The 15,149-nt window shown below is 47.3% G+C and overlaps 1 protein-coding gene across 2 annotated transcripts; it reads right to left on the bottom strand.

The window, feature by feature from the left end:
• Positions 1–9,312, bottom strand: FZD4 (frizzled class receptor 4). Of its 2 annotated transcripts, XM_045483688.1 has the most exons (3): positions 8,576–8,982; positions 5,314–6,425; positions 1–3,176 (listed from the first exon to the last, which is right to left on the bottom strand). In XM_045483688.1, the coding sequence occupies exons 1-3, from the start codon at positions 8,864–8,866 to the stop codon at positions 3,005–3,007; spliced, it is 1,575 nt and encodes a 524-aa protein (XP_045339644.1). In that variant the 5' UTR covers positions 8,867–8,982; the 3' UTR covers positions 1–3,004. The 2 variants fall into 2 exon arrangements, with proteins under 2 accessions (XP_045339644.1, XP_045339643.1); XM_045483687.1 differs by having other exon boundaries at positions 1–6,425; positions 8,576–9,312.
• Positions 9,313–15,149: the final 5,837 nt, after the last annotated feature.

Below are 15,149 nucleotides of genomic sequence, written 5' to 3'. Positions count from 1 at the left end.
TTAATAAACAAAACTTTATTTTCCTTTAATACAAAAATTAAATAGCAAAGTTTATTTTTTTGTACAGTGATAAATTAGAAATTTACAGTACAGACATCAATGCAGACATACATTTGTACATCCTTAAAAGCAGGGTCCATTTCCTTTGACGTTCAGCAATTTGTTAGGGTATGTGTAGCAGGGGTTTGCCTGGTACCTCTATGTCGAACATCTGAGAGCCCCCCCAGGCTGGCCTCAAGGTGGAAGGAGCTGCAGGGTGGCATGGGGATCCAAGGACAGGTCACAGAGCACCAGCCTGACTGCTGCACAAGATGCTGAGTCCCATTTCACCTTGTCACAAAGAAGCACACCTGACATTTACTTCACCTTTCCTACAAAGAGCTCAAGGGGCCTTTCATCTTGAGACCTTCGAAAGTCTCACAACATCCCTGTGAGGTAGGAAAAAATTCAGAACCACTTAGATGCCCCACTGGGAGAGTGCTGGAGAGCAGCCTCCCCCTCCCAAAACACACAACCAAGTTGGGGCCTGAGCCCATGAGCAGGATGTGGAGAGGTGCACATCCTGGGGGAGAAGATGGACCAGGCTTCGGGGGGCAGAGGTGCTCCTGCCCCTCTTCTCAGAAGCCTTCTGAGATGACAGTGGTCATATACTGAATGTTGCAGGAGATCAGGGAGCCACAAAAGCCTGGAGGACATGGCTCATAGAAGACCTCAAACAGGCTCTCTATAAACCACCTGGGCAAATACTGGGAATTTGCTGGTGCCAAGAAGAAGGGAAATAAGGGAAAATAGGAACAGGTTGTAACAGGGCAAGTGGCCTCACCAAGGGGAAGAGGCCTGTTGGGGAGGGTCAGGGTTCACTTCCTTCTTGGTGATAGCCAGTATGCCGTTACTGTGCATGTGCATGGCAAGAGGCAGAGGCAGAGAGCTCTGACCAGGCCACAGTAAAACAAAATCCATTATTTAACACTCTGGTATCTGATCCTTGGTAGGAGCAAAATACTCTTCTAGGAGTTTCCAAGATCTATGACCTAGACCCAGAGGAAAAATGATAACCCGGGTCCTCTGCCAAACATTATACAAACCTAGATGAGGACTCTGAACCCAAATACAATAAAAGAACACAAGGAACCGTTAGAGTCCAGTGACTCGACATAATTGGCTGGAAAAGCAACTCCCTCCAATCTCTCCCATCACAGAATGAAATTCAGGATGTAGCTTGATCTTGGGGGCTCCTTTCCAAAGTCTGTTCTGTGGCTCTTCTCCCTAACTGCTTCTGTGGCCACCTCACCAGGAACCAAAGACTGCACTAGCCTGGTGACATCTTTTTAAATTAAGTCTGCCCTCCAGGGCTGAGATTACCAAGCTCCTCTGTGTCCTCAGGTCCCAGCTTGGTTCCTAACACAGTAAGCCCTGAATTCAGTGACCAGGAGGCTGAGGGGGGATGAGAGAGGACAGAGTTCAGAGTGCTGGTAGAGTCACAATTCAGAACCTAAACACAGAAGTTTCCCTGATTTGGGGATGTAGGCGACAGAGTGACTGGGGAGAGGAAAATCAGAGATCTTCTCAGGGAAATAAAAAGTATCACCCCTTCTCCGGTTTCAGGACCCTGAGCAAGCTGCCAGCTCAGAAGCAGTCTCAGAGATCAGGAAACGGGTCTCCGTGGAGGAAAAAGGATATGAATCAACCAAGTAGCTCAACCAGATGGTTCAGGTCAGTTCCACCCTACCCCATGTTCCTCTGCCCTGAGGTGTGGCCTTTATGAAGGAAGATAAAGAGGAGTTTGCCAGAGTGGAGGGTGGACAGTGGTGCCCTTGGGCTCTGTAGAATAAAATCTCCAGAAGTGTGACTGTAGCTTCCTGCAGGAAGAGGAAGTTGACTTCTGGTGAGGTAGGAAGCTACAATCACACCTACTTATTCTAGATATCAAAGAAAAACAGCCCTAACCTTTTCCCTAGCAAGATGTCCTCAAATTCACCTGTATTCATTACATGGAACACCCAAGCCATGAAGTGCCTGTCCCCGCAGTCACATTAGGTGTGGGAGCTCATGTCTGTTTTAAGCCAATGTTCATAGCCTTCTGAGGGGATTCCCACAGAGATTGTCATGAAATAGGGCTGATGATTTCTGTCAAACCCCTGTTACTGACTTGCAGAGGTTTATGGGATGGACACAGTGAAACAGATGACAATTCAGAGGCCCATGCTCCTTCCCAAAAAACCAACAGCAAGTCAGCAGACCCAGAATCCTCAGTCCACGTCATTTGGAAGGACAGAGCTTATACTGCACGACGTCCCCCTAACACAAGGCTCTACACGTGGTTGGCACGCGGTAAGTGTGCTAATAATTGACTTTTTTTTTTTTTTTTTAAACAAATACCAACTTAAAAGGTGATGGAGTTGCGTCAAGGTAACAAGGTAACTGACTCCTCAGCCACAAAGCTCCTTTCCTGAAACCATAAACACTCTCCATTGTCTGGAATGTGAAAGGAAAGGCCCGCAGCCCTGTGACATTGCCAGGGCTACTAATCCCGTCTGCATCAACAGCCACTTCGGATCAAATAGACTTTCCCCTGAGAAGGCAAGAGATTTGTAGAAGAGATCGGTTAAAACCCAGAAAGTTGTCAGGCCACGGCTCCAGAACTCGGGTGTATAGTTTCCCCCATGTACTCTTATTATTATTTCATTGTTCACAAATATTGAGCACCTACTCTGTGCCTGGCCCTCTGCTAGGTGCTGCCTTGGGCACACAATCGTGGAAACATTCCAAACAAAATTGCATTACAAACCCCTATAACCTAGCAGTCAGGCCAGTGCCCTGCTGCACCCTCCTTCTTCCCTTTCCTGGGCCAGAGTCTCAGCACAACTCCCAAGACACTGGAGTGGAGCGTGAGTAAGGGCAGGCTCCGCCCGGGGACGCATGCTCCAGGGCCCTGGCTAGCTATGGGAACTGTCTGCAAGCAGCACACGGAGTTCACATTTTATATTTCCTAGGCGACTCAGTCTCAGATGGAGTTCAACCGGTCCTTCTGGGGATCATTTCTCATGCTCCTAGAACCCTGACCCAGAGTCCAGCCAAGGTACTCGGGCTCAGCACACATGCCAGGGGCCACCCGTGCCCGTTTAGCATCTGTCTTCAAAGCCCCAAGACTTTCCCATCCAAAATACACAACAGATCTTATATGCATCTTTGCCTCAGAATCCACTCAAGAGCCCCCAGAAACAGAGGAAAGAAGAAAGGAAAATGTCAAACCCTGGGAACCATGGGCATAAAGCTTACAAAAACAAAAAAGGGCATGCTTACTTCCAGAATTTGACCACCTATTTGGGATTTTGAGTCCCTGGAAATGTTTTCCCAGAAAGAAATATGATAAAAGATTTCCTACCTGTTTTTAGAGGGAGGGGGTGGGGTATGAATAAATAAATGAGTCATTGCAAAGTAGTTGTTGAAGCAAAGATAGGTATGAGCTACAAGGAGAGCAGCCTGTGACATTGTCAACAATTTGTCCCAGAGATCTGGTGATTAGAAGGCCTGAGGCAGGTTAAGAGAAAGTCCAGTTACAATTTTAAAAGAATTGCAACTTTTGAGAGGCTGCTAGGGGGTACCCCATTGTGAGGAACATAAAGCATAAATTTTAAAAGCTCTGGATACCTCTGCAAAAGGCAATTAAGACCTGTGCTGCTACGAGTTTGCAGTTCATTTCATATGGTCTACACTTTATTCCTTACTAACCGATCAAGCTCCTGGCTGGCATTCTGGAGATTCATTAAGCACCATATAAATACTCCAGGCCACATTGCCTCCAATGAAAGCTTACAAGGAGCCTTTGCCAATTACTAGGAAACAATTATGCACCAACTAGTTGGATTAGCTGTCCTAAGTTCTCTCTACGAAACAGAAAAAGTCTTCACTGTGCTAGTAGACTAGACTCCGATAACATTCTTATGGTAAAGGAAAGAAAGGCACTATCATTCTGAGAATGCAAGCTGACCATAGTTTTAAAGTCAGTTGAGTATACTATTATGTCATGGTCCAAGAATGTGCTTTTAATTGTAACTGACACACACAAATTACACAGCTAATCTGTGTGAATGCAAAGTTGCCAAGAACCTTAACATTTTAGCTCTTCCAGACTGGCGTCTGCATAGATGCAATCACACAAAGTAAAATATATTAAGTCCCTATTGCTCAATGCAATAGGTCTCTGGGGTTGGTAAGGTAAGTCGACTTGGTAAATCTCATTTTCCTCTGAATTAAATGATTGTCAGAAAGTGATTCACCCTTACTTTTCCCCTCATTAGACATGCTGCAGTGCAAAAATTCCTATAAAAATACCTATTTTGAGTCATTAATGTAAAATGAAGAAAACAGCAGCAGCCTAGAACAGGGATGTTGAAATTTAAGAGGAAGAGAGAGAAGAAAAATCCACTGGATACCTTACGTGTGTTTGCACAGTACTCTTGTTTTTTCAAACAATTCTGTTTTATGACAAAGGCACTGAAAGATTCTGACACCACCTCTTGGGAGAGCAATCCACAATATTCTAAACAGCAGACAGCGCACCACAGAAAATGTTTATGTTAGATCAGCCAAACTATAAAACTCTTGTAACACTTCTCTGAACCCAGTGTTTCCAGTGTTTATAGATTGCTTTGCTATCTGACAGACCCAGTTAGTATTTAAGATTTTAAGGGTTAAAAAAGTTCATCTTTCTCCCTGCAAGTTATCTACTCACAGCTCAAATCCCACTCTGCAGGGAAAAGCAGCATCGCCCTGGACCCTCCTGGAATCTAGGCAGGACCTCCACGCTCCAAGCTGCGACCTGCTAAAGTGATCAATGTTTTGATTTTTCACAGCTTTGAAAGCCTCTAACTGGCTTTTCCATTTTGGATCATTCCAAAGTCTGCAGCAAAATCATTACTTTTATGATTGCTGGGGAGTGGGGGGGGGGCAGGTGGCGGTGGCTTAAAGGGTCACTTAAGTGTTGCCAGTTGGTTCATACTGAGATTCACTGCATGAAACTTTTCGTCGCATTTTGCACCAAAATGCTAGCATTCCCACCTTCAACATTTGGAAAGTATGGAGGCCGGGTAGCCTTATACCACAGTTTCATTGCCTTTCCCAGGCTTCACCCACCCGTTTCCTCGCTTCTCTCTCTTCACCTTCCCAGAATTCACCAATCTGTTAGAACACTTCTGCCACGTGTGAAGAGTTTTGGCAGACCAAATCCACATGCCTGAAGTGATGCCCACCAGCAAAGACATAAAAATTTTCAACATTTCGACTGCCGTATTGGAGTCATCTGCAGAATACCGGAAGAGCGCCCAGTTGGAGATTTCATAGAAATAACAGGCGATTACACAGGTGGCAGGAACCGTGTACAAGACAGAGAAGACCCCAATCTTGACCATCAGCCTTTCCAGCTTGTCTGTCTTTGTCCCATCCTTTTGAAGATTGGACCGAATTTTGAACAAGGCCACTAAACCTGCAGCGATGAACAAAGTTCCTATCACCAAGTAAGTGAAGAGGGGGGCCACCACAAACCCTGTGAGGGCATCGAGGTTTTGGTTTCCCACATAGCACAGGCCGGTGAGTTCATCAGCGTCCACCAGTCTCATGATCAAGATGACAATGGTTTTCACTGCAGGGATGGCCCAGGCGGCAATGTGGAAATAAGAGCTGTGCATTTCAATGGCTTCATGACCCCACTTGAGTCCTGCTGCTAAAAACCAAGTAAGTGTCAGGATAACCCACCAGATGGAACTAGCCATTCCGAAAAAGTACATCAGCAAGAAAATGATTGCACATCCTGTGTTCTTAAGTCCTTCTTGGATGAGAACAGGTTCTGCTGCCTCTTCAAAATCGCAGGATATCCTTTCCCGGCCTACAGTCAGCCTGACAATATAAGCAATGCTATAAATATTATAGCACATACTGAGAAATATGATGGGGCGCTCAGGGTAGGAAAACCTGGAAGAATCGATCAGGAAGGTCAGCACTGTGAAGGCAGTGGAGATGAAGCACAGGCTGGCCCACACGGCCATCCAGATGTCTGTGAACTCCTTGGCCGAGCGACTATATAAGCCAGCATCATAGCCACACTTGAGAACACAGTTCAAACTCCTTTTCACCCAGATGTACTGATCCGAGTTGGTTCCTACGGAGTGGCACTCTTCTCCAGGCTGGATGGGGGTCTTGTGAGGTAATGGCACCTCTTCATCACCCGGCCCTTCCATGCACATGTGGTTGTGGTCATTCTGGGGTGGGAATTTGCTGCAGTTCAGGCTCTCTGGCCAGGCAAAGCCAAATTCCTTCAGGACAGGTTCACAGCGCCTCTTGACCGAAAGACACATGCCGCCACATGGGCCGATGGGGATGTTGATCTTCTCTGTGCACATTGGCACATACACCGAACAAAGGAAGAACTGGAAAAGTAATGAAATGAACAAAGAAAACAATGACTTGGAAGTCTGACCAACTGCTTGCACGAAGTGGAGGTGAATGCTTCCAGGCAAAGTTATCTATCTACTTTTAAACCAGCCATAGGGACTCTGTTTACTCTGACCTCAAACTGGGGTGCCTAAAAATCCATGGCTTGTACACATTTCTTCTTTTGGTTCTAGCAATCCTTGTCACAAATCCAGGAGAACAGAAATAAATACATACATAAAAAGGACCTGAAGAGTTACATAATTCCTTTTTGAAAACGCTTAAGAAAATAAACCTTAAAAATTGACTTTGAGACTCCCTGTTTGAAAGAGCCGAACAGACTAATCAAATGACTGAGTCATTTCAGCGATGGGGAGATTTATTTTCATCCTCGTTTCTTTATCACCATAAAAATAAATGTAAAAAAAAAATATGTAGATCCAGCTTTTCTCCTGTTAATATACTGTCTTTTCTCTACTTGATCCCCTAAAATTAATTTTTAATCAGTTCCCATACTGAAAGAGAAAATGTCCTAATTGAGACACTGTGAGACCCAAGGATAGGATGCAGGTTGAGGTCTCTGGTCACCAGGGGTTTGTTTGGCCAGGTTTCCCCAATGCATAATAATGAAGCACAATAGGAAAATATAAATGTTAAGTCCCTGAAACTGCAACACCAGCAGGGGAGAGCCCAGTTGCTGTCCTCAATTCCTCCAGCATTGATAAACAGTCTGCTTGGCTCCTTACAGATGTTGTCTATGAAGTCTAGAGTTACAAGTAACTATTTTCCAGCATGTAAAGGGATCCAGTCCTGTCCTTCAAAACAGCTTGGCTGCTTCCCCAGGATACATGTAATTAAAAATATATATCCCTGCAAAAGCTGTTTCTCCAACGAAATTGCCACTGATGTCAGGATATGTGCTGTTTCCAAACTGAGAGCTAGAGGATCGTTTCTTAAGCTTTTATAACCTAGTTCTAAAGTTCTGAAAGCTCCAAAGGGACATTTCAGCAGCAACAGGTCTAATCCCAACCATCTTTCTGAAACCACAATCCAACTTTTAAAGTGACCTATGTAAAAACATGCACCTAGTAAGGAAGCTGTCTGCCTGTTTCTTATCTCTCAGAAGTTACAACCAGAACCACGGATTTCTGAAGTTTTCAGCCTGGAAAACTACCCTCTATTTTTTCCCCCAAGTTCTCCCTTTTCTAAATTTATAAAAATCACTCATAGCCTCACCAACCAAAGCACAACCAGTGCTAACACTTTTTTTCCCTAGTGCTAACACTGTTAAGAATTCTCTTTCAGTTCCTTAAAAAAAGAAAAATGAATTGGTTGTTGTTTTTGTTCAGATTATAATCACACTGTATATGCAAATTATTTCTTCATTTATTGTAGGATGAACATTTTCTCTACCATTACATAAGCTTTAAAAATTTTAATGACTGAAAAAAAGAATCCTCCATTATATAAATTACCTTCCTGGTGTTTGACCACTCTGTCACCTTTTTCCCAAGCGGGGAGTGTTTCCTGCCGTCTAAGTCCTAAACCTGCCCTCAACCCTAAAGATCAGAACGTCTCAAGCCACCCAAGCATTCCATCCAGCATGACCTCCAAAGTCATGCGGGATGACGCGAGGAGGGGCCACTCCGCAGAAAATGGGGCAGTGGTGTTTCATTTACTCTCCCACCCAAAAATATGGGGGAGAATGGAGGTCGTGAGGGAGGAGAAGTTCCCATCTCCTTATCTCTCCTTCCTTCCAAGTCTTAGTTTCAGCTGGCTGTCCTGCTGGGGACTCGCCCACCGAGCAGCGGCGGCCAGAATCCTTGGCAAAGATAACCCCCTCAGCTCCACTGGGGTTAGGGGCTTGGCCAGACACGGGTGAACAGGGGAGAAAAACGGAAGGGCGGGGTGTAAGAGTGGGTTCTTTCGCAGGCCAGATGACTTACACAACGTTTTGGCTTTCAGTCCCTGAGAAGGGACACAAAAGTGGGGGTGGGGATGGAAATCACTTTTCCAGGATAGTTATATCCTTCTGCCTAGGAAGGGGGCAGGGGGCTTAGCTTGGCAAGGGCTCCACGGAGTTAGTTTGAGGCGTCCCTGCCCAAGGGGTCCCTGTCCCGCCAGGGGTGGGGGTGGGGGCGCCCACCTGCAGCTGGCTGGAGCAGCCGTACTGGATGAGCGGCGTGAAAGTTGTCAGCTGCAGCTCGGCGTCTGTCTGCAGCTCGTGCCCCACCAAGTTGGGCATCTTGGTCACGTTGTAGCCCAGGTTCTGGCACATGGAGATGCGGATGGGGTCGCAGCGCCGCTCCTCTTCGTCCCCGAAGCCTCGCGCTGGCCCCGGGAGCAACAGCAGCAGCAGCAGCAGCAGCAGCCGCAGACTGAGATCGACGCCCCCGGGCGCCCCCAGGACGCTCGGCACTGAGCCCCGCCAGGCCATGGCCAGAGCCGGGGGCGGCGGCGGCGGCGGCGGGGGCTGGTCCAGCAGACACCCCCAGTTTGCACGGGGGCGCCGGCTGCCCGCGCTGCTCCCAGCTCCGGGAAAGGGAGTGTGATAAGGCGCCAAGGGCGACGAAGGGGCAGCGGCCGGCTCTCTGGCAGCTGCGCGCGACTGTGTGGGATATTAGACGCCCGTGGCCGGGGCCGAAGGACAGACTGCGAGGGTCATGGCTGCAGGCTGCGAGCCCCCAACCCGGCGCCGGCGGCGTCCGCTCTGCGTCTCAACGAATCCCGCCAGCACCCAGCGCCGCGCCGCTCTCACCGTCCGAGCCCTCCGCGGCGCTGGAGGTTCGCTGGGCGGTGGCGGGGCGGGACGGACAGCGCGCCTCTCCAATGGGCGGGCGCCGGGGGCAGCGAGGGGCGGGGCCGTTCTGCCGCTGGCAGGGTCAGGCCCCCGCCCGCCGCGCTCCCTCTCCCCCCTCCCCCCCCTCCTTCCCTCCCTCCCGGAGCGCCCCGCCCGGCTTCCCGGCTCTCACTTTTCCTCCCACCCGGGTCGCGGCGCTCGGGGGCCAGGCGGGGATGGAGCCGAGTTGCTCCCGCCGGGCCAGCCAGCCCCCTCCTCTCCCAGGTGAGAAATGCTCCCAGATTAGTCGGCTCCCTTTCCTTTCCCTCTTCCGGCTGTCACCTCGGCCCGTGGCAAACTACCTATCAGGCAGAGAAACGTACACAAAGAACACGGGATTCAGGTTTACCAAGATTGTGGCTTTAAATCCCGGCTGTGTGACCTTGAGCAAATTGCTCAACGTCTCGGCGTCAGTTTCCTCATCCGTGAAGAGACTCGGGAGGATTAGAGATAATGCGTAAAACGCTTAGCCCCGTGCCTGGTACAATGCGAGCTCGCAGCTATTTTCCCTGCTAACTTGCTTGGTTTGGAGCCCGGCCCCGTCTCCCCGCCCCCAGACTCGGCCCGACCTGCGCCCGGGAGCTGCCTGTCTCCAGCCGCGAGTGGGGGAGGCGCCCCGGAGCAGCAGACCAGCCGACGGTCTCGCGCTCCGATTTCCTCACCGTATGAAATGAAATTCCACAGGGGGATTCGAAAGGAAATGAGACCGGGACGCTCCGTGCTTCTCGGCCCGCCGCCCTTCCTGTCTCGGGGACACGGTTTCTAAATAAGGTTGGGAGGGTGAGAGGGCGGGAGGGGAGAGGCTTGACCTGTGTGCACAGGAGGCGAAAAGGCGCACAATCACCGAGGGTCCCCTCCCCCAGCCTCCCGGGCATCCCTCCCCTGCAGCCTGCATCTCTAACTTATTCCTCTTCTACGAAGGGTCCTGGAGGTCTGGGAATCATGCGACCCCTGTTGTGATCCAACTTTCCCTCTCTCTCATTCCTCCCCACCCCACTCCCCATCCCTCGGATGGAGGTTTGTGCTGGTCCACCCCTTCCCTTTCCAATCAGACCAGTGAAACCCTCAGCAGGTGGATTTCTAAACCATTTACTTGTTGCTTGACTGTGGTAAATCTACTGTGCCTCTCTGAGATTCGAATTGGCCATGTGTAAAATAAGGAAATTCGTGTTTATCCCACACAGTTGTTCTAAGAGTTAAATGAGATAATGCCCCTAAATCATTTAGCACAGTGTCTGGCAGATACAAAGTAAGTGCAAAATAGCCTGGTTTTTGTTGTGAAATGAGTCCTGCTTTCCAGTCAGGTCCCAAAGACATCGCCTGCCTGCAAGCCCAGGTCTGACTATCTGGATGAAGAGCTTTCGACTCTCTTCCTGAGATCTTTTTGGCCAACACTTGCCAAAGTTTTCCAGAGGCTTGGTGACAGGGACCAAGTTTTTATGCTTTTGTATCCTCTATTTCAGCCATATGGCAGAAATACAAGTCGGAAGGATATCTGCCCCTCTCCTTCATATTTTACCTTACAGTTTTAGTTTTCTTACATTGGCAACTAGACTTGGCTGAGGGCAAGAATGGAATCAACTTTTCTGGGTTTTTTGTTCTGTACTTAGAATTGTGTTGGGCACATAAAAGTTGCTGTGTCTCCAGCCATCATCACAACCTCCCAGGGAAGGACTCTATTATAGCACCTTAAAGAGATGAAGAAACTGAGGCTGTAACCAAAATGGTAGTCAGAAAATGGAAGACCAACCAAACCAGCACCCAAGGAGGCCTTTCAAACATGAGATGCAGGGTTATTTCCCCAGAAATGTTCCCAGCTGGAAATCTACATACTCAGCAGTGGGTTTGAATCTTCTGTATGACTGTGCTGAGTAATGCAGGAGACCATTGGCCTCCAGAGATGAATAAATGAGGAGATGAATGAATCAAATGATCAAATGATTCTCATCCCCTAGGAACTCACAGGAGCAGACAGAAAATGAACAGACAGATGTACCTCACTGTGGTAAGTACACATGGAGAGAATTGTGGGTAAATTGAGGTTAGAGGTAGCTGAGGTTACAGGGCTGCTCAAAGGGGGATGACTGCAGGAGTCTGAGCTACTCAACCAAGCAGAGTTCTTGTGCAATTGGCACTTCTGTGGAATTTGCAGAAAGGAGAGGGGGCTTTCTTTGTGCTAAAGGTATGTGCACATGGTTTATTAAACGATAAAGTCCATGAGGTCAAGGAACAGCACAGGGCCTGGCACACAGAGGGAACACCGTTAGTGGGGGAAGCAATACTATTATCAAACCAACAACAACTCCTATAGGACACTTGCTCTCTGCCGGCTACTGTCTTACAAGTTTTACGTGCATTATTGCATTTATCTCACACAACAGCGTGAGAAACCTGATGTTTTGAGAGGTTAACAATTTGTTCAAGATCACACAGCGAGTGGCAGAGGACTCAGACGCATGTCTGCCTGGCCTAAAAGTTTATGTGCACGGTATTACTCTTACAGAGGAAACTGCTTGACACATTGCCTAGTCCGTAGTTAGAGATGACCCTCTGGCGATCTGGACTTCTTATTCCTAGCCCTGGCATCCCTGCCTCAGCTCGCTTCAAGCACTGTCTCCTTTGAGAACCCTTGGAAGAAGCCCCTTCCCCGGCAGGAGCTTTTCCTGTCAACAGCTTTTCTTTCTGCATGGAACTCCTCAAAGGTATTTTCCAAAAAAGAAAGCCAGGGGAATCACATTTCAGTCTGAAAGTGGAAAGAAAACAAAGACCATGACTTAGAGCTAAGTCTGAATGGCCTGGAGCCCCTCAGCCTCCCTCTCACAGAGTGGTTTACACAGTCGCCAGTCTGCTCCTGGTGACAGGCACGGCATGTTTGTCTTTGTTGCAGAAAACACTTCCCTGAGGGAGTTCCAGGCAGAGGGCTCTCCACCCTGTGATAGGCAGAGCATTTAGGAGAGGAGTAGAAGATGAGGGCATGTGAATCGTACCTTCCACTGACCTAAAGGGCAGGGCCTCTAGTGGCTCTGGTCTGAGTGCTTGGGAAGCTTCCTCTGTCCACTCTCTGAGTGGGGAAGATGCAGCCACCTTAGAGTTGTGACAAATGTGACTTCAGCAGGCCACTGGGCAGTTGGAGGGCTCTCTATTTGCATCTAATGAGAGGCTGGGTTCTAATTAACTCCTGTGATGTGTTAATTTTCCAACCTGACGTTTTCTGCTCTAATAGATTCTTGTAATGGTTTCTAAATTAAAGGCTGCATTTAAAGACAAGGGTTTAGGTTAAAACCCACCACCTAGGGGGGTGGGGGGCCATAAACATCCTTTCCCTCCTAAGGAAAGCCTCTCATTTGCAGGTCTTTGCTAACCCAATTAAGTGTTGAAGTAGCCACCCCAGAGCCTGCTTTTTATTTCCTGAGAAACAATCCAACTAATCCATATTCAGTAGCTTCCAAGAGAAGTCTTATTCCAACCACTCATGAAGAAACCAGCTTCTTTGAATATGGACAGAACATTTAGAACTCACAAAGAGCAGTCTTGATAGAAAATGCAAGAAAATGGTTCATTATTATCCTGTTCAGTTTTTGAGGGGAAAATTCACTGGGACCAAAACCTCGTAAGGACGGGGACTTGACTGTGGAACAACAGAAGCATGGGGAGAAGCCAGGCCAGATCCCATCAGTTGGTATATAGTCTGGGTGCTACATCTTCCTCTGCACCCAAACCAGTTATGAAACAAAGCCATGTGTACTGAGTAAAGCAGAAAGGAGCACTAATCTTGCTCAAAGTTGAGGAATCACAGGCCCCAAGAGATTAAGTAACGGCTCCTAAGTGGCAGACCCCAAACTGTCTTCTTATCACTTGCACCACTAGCCAGCATTGAAGAATGAAGTCAGCAGAGAGGTCTTGCATGTGAAGGAATCAGAACCCTGTTGTTCCTCCTACCAACAGAAGATGGTATATAGGACATTCGTATCTGTTCATGGAGACTTTTTAACGTACAGATGGGCAACCACAAACCTGTGCAGGAGGCAAAAAAAATAATGCAAACACACTTTGTACCTCTACAACCTCGTTACATTTCAGTATTTGTTAGTCAAACCATTAGCAAATGTTTAGTGATAGGTTATTGTGGACCTGTCACTGAGCTGCATTATGGGAGGTATGGAGATATGTAAAAGGTGGTCCATGCCCTTAGTGAAACCTGTTTATAGTTAAGTGCTTTTTCTTGAGCTCCATTACTCATTGGTATTGGTTTTGGTTTGGCTTGGTTTTTCTCTCTTTCACAGTCCTCTGAGGTCAGAGGCTGTGTCTTCTTCACTGCTGTGTTTCTGAACAGCAAAGGAGAACACTACCTGACCCATTCAAAGCACTTAATAGATGCCTGTTGAATAAATAAAGGAATGGTTCAGGCTATATGTGCTCTAATTCTTTAGAAAAAGAAAGCCTTCATTATGTTCTGGGTGTAGGAGACCATCAAAATGCAACTTAGCTGGTTCCAGAATGATGGTCAAGTCTATTCTATAGGCCACTCCTAACAAGACAGCTTTCAGCTTTCAGAACTCAGATGTTATGCCAACCACTTATCTTCCTTTTCTGTTTTACTGTGCCGATTCTTAAACATTTTAAGGTAGAAAAATGCCTTGGCTAGAATTTTTGTTTGGTTCAGAAGCTTGTTTCTAAACTTTATGAATCAGCCCAAGATATTTTCTTGTCAACATTCATTGGCTAGTTGACCAGTGGTCTCATTATTATCAATTGAAGTCATTAGGAATCATAAATCCAGGAGTATCCAGACAAAGAGTTATAAGTCAGGAGATCACCTGTGAGTAGTAAGTTTGTAGAAAATTTGAAACGTGAGTCTAGCTATGAGGAGTGTATGAATTTCTAAGGGACCCGGGTAAGCATACAAAGAAAGCATGTGTAATGATATTCTCATACGCAGCCCTCTCATCCGTTGATGCAGGTGAGAAAAGAACAGAAATGATGCTAAATAATGAAAAAGGATGAACTAGCCACCTGCTGTGGATAAGCATGAACTAGACTAGACAAAATCTTAGAGTGATTTTAAAACATAGCCTCAAATTCAACATTCCTCCCATTGAAGGGCAGTTTATATTTCCTCCCCTTGAATTTTGGAAAGCTTGTGCCTTCTTCAACCAATTGAATACAGTGTAAGTGACACCAGGTGACTTCCAAAGCTATGTCATAAAAGGCCATGCAGCCTGTACCTTATTTACTGGGAAATTCATTCTGGAGCTCTGAGCAGCCTTTTAAGTAGTTGCTACCTTGAGACCACTCTGCAGATTTTCTAGCTGATGGTCCCAGATGAGCCTGACCTTCAGCTATACCGGGCTAAGTGCCAGAAGTATGAAAGAATAAACCATCTTGGAAGTAGATTCCATGGTCCCAGTGGTTCCTACCTCAAGCTGTTTGAGTAATCTCAACCCAGACATTTTGAGGCATAGAAGAACCATTCTTACTGTGGTTCTTCCAAATTCCTGACACACAAAATCCATGATGGTTATTGTTTTATGTCTCTCTTAGTTCACTTGGGATGCCATAGCACAGTACCACACACTGGCTGGCTTATAAACAGAAATTTATTTCTAACAGCTCTGGATGCTAAGAGCTCCAAGCAGGACACCAGCAGATTATGCATCTAGTAAGGGCACATTTCCTGGTTCATAGATGTCTGTCTCTTTGTTATGTCCTCCCACAGAAGAAGGGATGAGGGAACTCTCTGCGGTCTCTTTTATGAGTGCTTCACTCTCGGGGTGCCTGGGTCGCTCAGTTGGTTGAGCATCCAACTTTGGCTTAGGTCATGATCTTGCGGCTCATGAGCTCGGGCCCCATGTCAGGCTTGCTTCTGTCAGCTCAGAGCCTG

The sequence above is a fragment of the Leopardus geoffroyi genome, chromosome D1, assembly GCF_018350155.1.
Source record: "Leopardus geoffroyi isolate Oge1 chromosome D1, O.geoffroyi_Oge1_pat1.0, whole genome shotgun sequence".
Lineage (NCBI taxonomy): Eukaryota > Metazoa > Chordata > Mammalia > Carnivora > Felidae > Leopardus > Leopardus geoffroyi.
The sequence above is the reverse complement of the archived record's forward strand: the minus strand, read 5'-3'. Positions and strand labels throughout refer to the sequence as shown.